The sequence below is a fragment of the Limanda limanda genome, chromosome 23 (assembly GCF_963576545.1).
Source record: "Limanda limanda chromosome 23, fLimLim1.1, whole genome shotgun sequence".
NCBI lineage: Eukaryota > Metazoa > Chordata > Actinopteri > Pleuronectiformes > Pleuronectidae > Limanda > Limanda limanda.
In genome coordinates this window covers 1,392,527-1,402,526 of record NC_083658.1, presented here as the reverse complement: position 1 = coordinate 1,402,526, position 10,000 = coordinate 1,392,527, and the positions used below count along the sequence as shown (strand labels likewise).

At 47.0% G+C, this 10,000-nt stretch overlaps 1 protein-coding gene across 1 annotated transcript in view; it reads left to right on the top strand.

Annotated features, from left to right (window-relative positions):
- The window catches only part of LOC132996940 (receptor tyrosine-protein kinase erbB-4-like), a 99,510-nt gene that overhangs the window by 57,990 nt on the left and 31,520 nt on the right, over positions 1 to 10,000 (top strand). Inside the window, exons 15-17 of the mRNA XM_061067310.1 lie at positions 365 to 519; positions 3,550 to 3,594; positions 5,158 to 5,290. Of these exons, the coding sequence (XP_060923293.1) occupies positions 365 to 519; positions 3,550 to 3,594; positions 5,158 to 5,290 (333 nt within the window). The remainder of the gene's footprint in view (positions 1 to 364; positions 520 to 3,549; positions 3,595 to 5,157; positions 5,291 to 10,000) is intronic.

The following is a 10,000-nucleotide window of genomic DNA, read 5'->3' as shown; positions in this document are numbered from 1 at the left end:
TACACTCGGGGCCGTTTGGCTCCACACGTGATAAACGACTGAATGATATTCATGTGGGTCGCGCTAGCTGCGTTAGCCGCGGTCGGAAGTGAGCAAATTGACATGAATCACCGGGTGTAAATTTGATTCTCTCTCCTCTCATATATCTTTCTACATTTCCATTCTCTCCATTGCTTCATCCCATTCCATGTTCGCTAACTTTATTTATTTCATCCCTTTGCATTCCTTCACCTCTCGGCCCATCGTCTTTATTCACCCCTCTCCCTCTTTTCTAATCCTTTTACTGCACCCTCCGCCTCTTCCTCCTCCTCCTCTTCCTCCCATCCTCTCATCCTCCTCCTCTCTCCCTCCTCTCTCCTCCCAGGGCCCGGACCAGTGCGTGAAATGTCTCCACTTCAAAGATGGACCCAACTGCGTGGAGAAGTGCCCCGACGGGCTGCAGGGAGCCAACAGTTTCATCTTCAAATACGCCAAGGCCAACAACGAGTGTCATCCGTGCCACGCCAACTGCACCCAGGGGTAAGAGCGGGATGATGCATATAGAGATGTGTGTGTCTGTGCTGCAGAACCACGACTGTTCTGTCAGGTGTTTGCTCGTCTTTGTACTTCCCCTCGAGTCTCCTCTGGCGTTGGTGCTGTTGAAAGCATCGTGGAGTCGAGCCGGTGACCTCCAGGACATGAAGCACCTCCCTGCTGAGGAGTGAGAGAAGGAAAGAGAGAGAGAGGAGGAGCAGATGACTTGTGCAGATTCCCCGAGCGGTTGCCGGCTCCTGGGGCAGAATGCATTGACCCTTAAGGCCCGAGCGGGTGATCTCTGAATGAAGGGATGGGTGAAGGGAGACAGGGGGCGGGCGCAGAGAGAGAGAGAGAGAGAACGAGAGGAACGGCTGCTGAGGAAGGAGTAGGTGGAGGAGGTGGAGGAGGTGCAGGAGAGCAGGACCTACATTCAGAAGCGCTTCTATAGAAAGTACATGTTTTTCCTCTGAGATGGCAGGAAGCCACGAAGCAAAACATCTGCTCCGGCAAAGAGAGGATTTACACTTTCTGATAATTCAGATGCAGATGATCATAGTTCTCTCTGTGTGGAGTTGTTAGAGAATTAAAGAAACTCCACCTCAGCACCAGAGAGGACACCTGCTGCTGCTGCTGTCAGACTCGATGAGGTTTCACACAACCAGGAGGCGGAGCAGGGAGCCGAGGAGTCCAGCTCTCACACCATTCATCAATTTTTAATTAATGTAGAACAACATCGAGGTTTGATGAGTGATTCACTTGCAAAAATCCTTCTTTAGTCTCAGGTTCTCACACATTTAAGCATTTATTGTTTTAACTCCAGCTTCTGTCGTGAAGTGAATTTTGAAACGTGCAAAAAAACAAGCACTTAGGAAAATCTTCAACCTATTAATTGATGATGCACTTTAAAAAATGTTTTTAGGCTAATTAGATCGTGGTGTTTTAAAGTAGGGCTGAAAGCAATTAAGGCTTTTTTGTGGCTCTCGTCAAGAGATGGATGAGAGGATTTAAACTGTTCTCATGTCTGAACCATTGACCAAACTAAAATACCGCTAAACACGATTTTTATATCATCAAATCAATCTCTCTCTGTATCTCTCTCTCATCCTCCTCTCTCTCTATCTCTCATCCTCTTCTCTCTCTCTCTCTTTCCTCCGTCACTCACTGATATTTTCCGACTTGATAAAAATGAAGGTGAAATCAATACATGCAAACAGGGCTGGAGAATATGACGGCTGATTTGTTTAAAAGAGCTGAAGGTGAATCCAAATAAAAGGAAAGTGTCTCTCCTGGAATTAGTGGTGTTGATGGAGATGATGATGTTTGGTTGCAGACCTGCAGAGGCTCATAATTCGAACAAACACTCTTTCTTTACGTCTTCATCCTCTTCTCTCGCTCATCTTTTAAACTCGCTTCCCTGACTTTGACCTTCAGCCGTTTAGCTTTTAACGAAAACAGGGAGGACAGCGTCAGAGAGAAACCACCCAGAGACGAGCGGGTCAAGGTGACTCTCGTCTCGTCGGTGCTCTCGGCAACACAAAACTTCGAGTCTTGAAGCCTAGCAACAGACAGACAGCAGGAGAGAGAGAGGAAGTTGTTCTGTCTCTCACGTGGAGCGAGCTAATTCCATCCTCCTGTAGAGGTTGATAATGTTCGAGCAGCTTTAGAGACTTTTTAAAAGACGGACGAGAGATGAGGACAAAGGACGCAGGAGCAGAACGTCGGAAAAAGCCGAAAAGAGGATGAGGGTGAAGTCATAATTCTTCACATGACAGATTTCACTCACACACGTTCCTCACGCCGTGAAGACTAATCTGTTGTTGGCATGACAACACCTCCATCAGGCCTTGTCGTTTTCTCCCCCCCTCCGGCCGCGGCGTGCTGAGGATTAGCATCCCGGTGGAAGCTGAGGCCGGGGATTTGAGGGTGTGAGCCAAAGTGAGACATTTCAGAGGTCAGAGGTCGGAGCCTGGAGAGAGTCGAGCTGCTGAAAGACGATTAAACAGAAAAACAAAACCTGCACCGGTTCCAGAGTGAAAGGCAGCGAGTGGTTCCTGACAGACCACTTCTTTGTTCTCTGGTTGAGTCAGGGAAGTCTGTGGCTCATCTGCACACACACACACACACACACACACACACACACACACACACACACACACACACACAGTGGATACAGCCGCTGATTGCTCACTAATTAGCAATTTGGTGCACCAGTTAATTGACAGCAAAGCGACTTTTAGAGGAGCCACAGTTGTCACCGATTTAATTCCAAAGTTAGCTCGCTCTTCTAATTTGCTTTATAATTTGTTGTGTCTCACAGCGTTTGTGCACACACACACACACTCTCACACACACAGACCCACACAGAGACACACACAGAGACACACACAAGCATTCAAAAATTGTCCTCCTGTGTCTACCCTGCTGTTCAAAGCCGTCCACTCAAGGAGCGAGAATTAATGAGCAGCTCGCAGTCGGCTCTAATCACTTCCTGCTTTACCTCGTGTTAGAACCTGCACTTGTGTCTCATCCGAGCGTGATCGGCTCCACGTTCCACTTCCTCTGATTGTTGACGAGAGAAAAGAGCAGAGTCGGTGTTTCTTCTGTTTAGAGAGAAGCTGAATGGGATTCTGTTTAAGACGCTGATTCCCAGGGAGACGGCTTCGAAGCAGCGAATGAAGACCAAGTAAAATCATCTAGGCATCCTTAGATCTAAAAATGTGAACTAGAAAATGGATTAGAAAATACTTAATTTAATGATTTTATCAGAAAAGTTTAATTAAAATACATAGTTATCAGACCTGTAGGGACACAGAAACCAGGTGTAAACAATACAAACATATGTTGTTCTGCAGATTTTCTGAACTGACAGTTTCTCCTCTTTTGTTCAACAATCAACGCATCGATATTATAAATATATAAAACACTGATTACAGCAGCTTTAAGGTTTTCACAAAGATTTCAGCATTTAAATATCATTTTACTCATAACCTGTCCCTGACTTAATGGATGATCTCTGCTTTGTCTGTCCTGCAGGTGCATCGGGCACCGACTCCAGGACTGTGTGGGGATGATGGACAGGTAAGACAAACTGTCTCTCTCTCTCTCTCATGAACAACAAGTCTTCTGTCTGTTGTGTGTTTTATATTTGACACTTTATTTGCTGCTTGTCGATTTCTAATTTGTGTCACTCAGATATTGGAGCACACATGAAACTTTAATTCTCAGAGGGGAACGTGTTATTTATAAACTATTATTATTAACGATGGTACAAATTATTGACTCTAGCCACTGATTTCCCAGAGAATAATTCATGGATCTTAAAGAAAACAATGGGGTCTGTTCAGAGGACAGAATAATTTGTGCAGCTTGATTGGATTTCAGGGACTTTTGGGCCTTGATGAAAGAACAGAAGTCGGCTAAAGATGCAGAAACAAATAAAACCTAAAAACATGTGAGTTGGACAATTAGAGCAAATTCAAAATAACTCATTAGACTTCAACCAAACCAGTGAACCCTTAAAGAAAGAGGAAGTGGAGGTTTGAAACAGAGGAAACTGAGACGAGACCTTTTTCTCGTCCTCTGGGAGACGTCCAGTCCCCGGTTGTTCTTACTGTGACATTATTCCCTCGTCTCATCCGGTGACCTCATGTCCCTCGTTCTGCTGTGAACCTTCTCCTCCTAATTAGAAGAAGTCCTTTTCCTTCTCTCTCTCCCAGGTGCTTTCTCTCCCATGTTTCACTTCTCTCGTCCCTGTATGTAAACGTCTCTTTTCCCAGAATTCTCTAATGTTTTCCATCTCTCTCTATTCTCCCTTTCCTCCCCTCGGTGTCTTGTTGTCTCCTCGGTTTGAGGTTGCCGTGGATTCTCCTTGTCTTTGACCCCCTTTCGACCCAGTCCTTCCAAACTGATGCATTGCTATTCACCACATGGCCGTATATCTCATTAAGCCCGCAGCCTCTTTGTGCGTTTCCCTTTCTTTAAGTCCGTCCCGATCGATACGGCGAACGCTGTGGCACCTTGCTCCACCGCAGCAGCTGCATGGTACATGAGTCTTCCATTAGCTGCTAATGGCCTCTGCAGCTAATAGAGTTTTGAGTGTGAGGTAGAAGCAGGTCTTATTTTATGCTCCGTGGCTGTGTTGTGTTAAAAGAGAGTTAGAAGAAGAGTGTGGCACTGAGGAACGAGCGGAAATAAAAATGGAAAACAGATGGTGGGGAAAGAAGGGGAAGAATAAAGATGGAGAGTGTTAGAAGGACAGAATTGAGTGGTGGTGGAGCAGAAGACAAAAGTGCAAGAGGTATGTAAATGGCAAAAGCATTAGTGGCGTCATTACTGCAGAGAAAGAGCTTTTAACTTACAACCTTTACACTCGCCGTGAGTTTCCCCCGGAATATTCACAGGCAGCTTGTGATGGATGTGTGCTTTAACTCCTCACCTGCTTTGAAACTCACAGAAAAGATGCTGAGAGGAAATAGAACTAGATTCACTTCACTTCAAGAATTAAGTGTAAACACGTGAAACACCGTGAAGACTTCAAATCCACAGAATTTGACCTCTTGATTTGAATTTTCAATCAGAGAATCTTGATTTTGATTATGTGTCAGCAGCGTTGACGCCTCCTCTCTTCCTCCGTCTCTACAGGACGCCGCTAATAGCAGCGGGCATCATCGGAGGTCTGTTCATCATCGTCATCCTCGGGCTCAGCGTCGCCGTGTACGTCCGCCGCAAGAGCATCAAGAAGAAGAGAGCCTTGAGGCGCTTCCTGGAGACGGAGGTGAGAGGACACAAGCTAACTTTGTATTTGCTCATTTGTCTCTGAAGATACAGAACAGGAGAATCTAGAAAATTAATTAGTCCTGTATTTGTCCTGTGTGACCAGCAGCAAATTACCGCTGTGTAATGAGGTCCATTGATCGCAGATGGGGGGGGGGGTATGAAAAGACGGCCACGTAACGATGACCGAGACAAAAACACAAAGTTTTTATTTTTGCAGACGAGCTCAACCAGACGTCTCTTTCTGAATCTGATTTTCCTGCAGTCGGATGCCAAACACAATTAGACTCATAAGCAAACCTTGAAACATTAAACCTTGGCTGTGGTATGAGAGGGTTTTCAAATTATGCGCGGCCGCCGTCGGCCCATCGATCCGGCCTTGAGGACGCTTCACTTCCTGGAAGCATTAGACGCCGGAGCCGACTTGATATTCACAGAGAAGCGCTGGAGGCCGAGGTGTGGGAGAGTCCGGGGGTTCACGTGCACATGTGTGTGCTCCTGCTCGGCTGGTTCACCTTTGTGCTGCTACAAGACACCCGTCCCCTTTGTGTCTCCTGTGTGTGTGTGTGTGTCTGTGTGTGTGTGTGTGTTGGTTGTGTCACCGGTGGCAGCTCGGTGGCTTGTCACTGTGCGTTAGTATAATTTACAGGTAAAAGGCGGCAGCGTTATAGACAGCTGTCAGAGCGGAGATGGGAACTGGAGGAGGGCGGCGGCCACGGGCACTTTCTGCCTCATCCCGGGCCGCACACATCCATCTTCATCAAGCCTGCTCCGACAGCCTCTCCACCGGGGGGGGGCGGGGCTTCAGTCCGAGCAGATTGGCTAATGTACTGTCACAGAGGAGGAGGAGGAGTCAGAGCGCCGATCCTCTCGACCTCTCTCGCACCTTCCTGTGTGGAGTCGCCCTGAGAGTCGATTCACCACCAGGACGCAAGAGATATCACCGGAGTCAGTTTCCCTCGACCTAATTGGGTGTAAAAGTAATTAGACACAGGGGGGTGAAGGTCACCGGGGGTCAGATCGTTAAGGTCTTTACCCGACAGGTCAGATCCACGGCTAGAGAGACGTAAACACAGAAGCTGATCCTTCGCCACACGGAGGGAGAAGCTCCATGTGATCACCTTCAGCTAAACCAAACACAGGATCCAGTGGTGTTATAGAACCGCTGTGAATAGAACTTCTACATCTAAAGTTGGTCTCAACACATAACTTTTAAGTTTGTTTGCCAGAGAAGTTTTAATCATTATGAAAGATAAATGATCAGAGCTAAAGATAATCATCTTTGCTTAAAAGCTGCCTTTTGAATTCCTAAGTTTTCATAACCTTTGCTTTTATTCAGAGTGGATTATTCCTCACTCTTGAATTTAAACTCCAACTTTGGATTTTCTGCCCATCACAGTCTAAATGAAATCCAAGACATTTTGATCGCCCCCTGGTGGTACACCCTGCCTCCTCCATGTTAGCAGACGGGACCAAACCAAACCAACCTCTCTTCTTTCATACTATTTCAAATAATAGGCATAAAAATACGCTGAAAAAGAAAGATAAACTCAGGATCTGCTCTCCTTTCAGTCTGCGTCTCACTTTCCAGAAGTTCCTCTCTTCTTCTTCTGGGTGATGAAACTGAACGAGAGGCTCAGGACGACCAGAGAATGTGGATTCTCTATTCAAAAGGAGATCAAGCTTGTCTGGATGAGGGATTTGGGGACAGCGGCCGCTCAGGGACTCTCTCTCTCCCTCCTTCTCTCTCTCTCTCTCCCTCTCTCTCTCTCTCCCTGTGTGGCGCAGTGTTTTGAACACAGAGCTTCACCTCTGGTGTCACACAGGAAAACGGCGCCCGCGGTTCCTCCTGTCAGAGGCTGATCTGAGCGCTTGCTGGTTTTTCCATATCAAGGACACGTGTGGAAGCTGTTGCTCAGCAAAAAAAAATCTATCTCTCTATCGTTTTCCTTTGTTTTACAATTCTCTGTCTCCGCTCTTTCCTCTTTGTTTTTCTAAATCTGTATTCATCCGTCTCTTTTAAACTCTTGGCTTTCTGTTTTTGTTATTTTTTGTTCCCCTTGCATCTCTCTCACCTTGAGAGAAATATAGAGACGCACCTAACAACCCGCCCGCCTCACACGGCGCTGCCTTTCTGAAGAATCCGCTGAAAAACAAATTGCTTTTCACGCAGGCAGAGACAGAACAAACAACAGAGTCCCCTCGCCGCCGCTGCGTCACCCCGGGCCCTGACCTTTGACCCCGGTCCAATGGAGTGGGACTAATGCGCTTGGAATCGCCCTCTCTTCCTCCGCCCGCCTCAAGGTCCTCCTCCAGCCGCTTTGTTCAGACACGCGGCGTGCGAGTGCTGCAGCGCCGCAGGCCGTGGATCGCTCTCACGCTGCGTCCTGCTCTCTCTCGCCCTCTCACTCGCCCTCTCTCTCGCCCTCTCTCTCGCCCGCTCTCTCCCTCTCACTCGCCCTCTCTCTCGCCCGCTCTCTCTCTCCAGAAGGACGTCAGCGCTCCACCGAGGGCAGGATGACTGGACACGGGCGTGAGGCGTTACGTGCCCGAGCAGCGTCCGATCAAACTGAACCTTATGTTAAATTCAAGTTCAGATCAAAGGGATCAAAGGACACCAAAAAATGTCATGTTGAATATCACACAGGACGAGAGAAGCAGAAGTTTAAACAGCTTAAAGCAAAACAGAAAAATAATCCCACTGACCCGGAATGATCTTGAAGAAAAGGCACAAAACAGAGTAACTTCTTTTACAGCTCAGATCTTAGTTTATTAGGTTCAGGTTTTAGAAACAAGTCAGAATAACGTTTATTATTATTTATTATTCAGTTAATAAATCGGGCGCTAAAAGCCAGGGCAGAGTCCCCAGATAGACTTAAGTTTCCCCTTAAGTTTCCCCTTAAGTTTCCCCTTGAATTACACCCTCCCTGCCTGGGGCCCACGAGTCCCTTGAACAGCTCCTGGCAATTAATTTACTAATCATGCTCTTTATTAATGAGGATTCACAAAACAATAACCAACAGACCGCCCCCTCCCGTAACACAGCTTTATTAAATTGAATAATAATCAGATTTGATTTAATAGTAGTTTGTTCCTCACGTCCGTCTCGTTCTTTTAAATCATGAAACCACATGACACGAATCTCTTTGTTTACCCGCTAATAATCCACAAGAGTGTAGAGAACAAACCCTCATGACAAGTCGTACACTTCTAGAACACACACACACACACACAGACACACACACACACTGATTGCTTTGAGGCAGAAGTTTGTGTGCTCTGGTTTCACCTGATTTTCGTTCAGCAGCGTTTCATATCAGTGATGTGAACATTAGCTCCCACCCGAGGGTCCGCGGGACACGTTTCTCTTTGAGGAAACTGTTTACTTATTCAATACAACAATAATTCTGTGAATGTATTCGAGCCCGAGGCCTGAACATCCTGCATGTTTGTCCAATGAAGCGTCCGGATCCTCCGCCGCCGAGCCACCAGCGAAGCTCGTTTGGCGAAGGCACGGCGCCGCGGTTAGCTGCTGAATAAAGTGTCAGGGGGGTGGGGGGGCGAGGAGGGGGGGGCGTCCGGGCACAAGAGAGGTTTGTAGGCCGATGGGTCTGCATCTGATTTAACAGACCTCTCTCTTCTCATCTTCCTCTTCTTTCCTCTTCTCTCATCTTCCTCTCTCCTTTATCATGGTCCTCCTCTTCCTCCTCTTCTCTCTCTCCTCTTATTTTCTCCTCATGTCTCCTCTTCTCCTCCTCTCCTCTTCTCTATTTTTCCTCCTCTCTCTCTCCTCCTCCTCCTCTTTCTCTGTGTCTCCACTCCTCTCATCTTCCTCTTCTCTCATCAACCTCATCTCTCACTCTTCCTCCTTCTCACTCCTTTATCATAATCCTCGTCTTCCTCCACTATTTCTTTTCCTCCTCTCTCTCTCCTCTTCCTCTGTTTCTCCACTCCTCTCATCTCATCTTTCTCTTCTCTCACTCTTCCTCTTCTCTCATCTTCCTCTTCTCTCATTCTTCCTCCTCTTCTCTCTCTCCTCTTATTTTCTCCTCATGTCTCATGTCTCCTCTCTCCTCTCCTCCTCTCTCCTCTCATCTTCCTCTTCTATCATCTTCCTCTTCTCTCATCTTCCTCTTCCGCGCTCTTTTATCATAGTCCTCCTCTTCCTCCTCTTCTCTCTCTCCTCTTATTTTCTCCTCACGTCTCCTCTCATCTTCCTCTCCTCTTCTCTCTTCTCCTCCTCTCTCTCTCTTCTTCCTCTGTGTCTCCTCTCCTCTCCTCTCATCTTTCTCTTCTCTCACTCTTCCTCTTCCTCGCTCCTTTTTCATAATCCTCCTCTTCCTCCACTTCTCTCTCCCCCTTATTTTCTCCTCATGTCTCCTCTCCTCTTCTCTCTTTTCCTCTTCTTTCTCTCTTCTTCCTCTGTGTCTCCTCTCCTCTCATCTCCCCTTGTCTCCTCATCCTCCTTCTCGACCTCTTTCTATTCGTCTTCTTCTTTCCCTGATTTAACAGACCTCTCTCTCTCATCTTCCTCTTTCCTTTATCATAATCCTCCTCTTCCTCCTCTTCTCTCTCTCCTCTTATTTCCTCCTCATGTCTCCTCACATCTTCCTCTTCCTCTCTCCTTTATCATGGTCCTCCTTTTCCTCCTCTTCTTTCCTCTCCTCTTATTTTTCTTCCTCACTATCTACTCTCCTCTTCTCTATTTTTC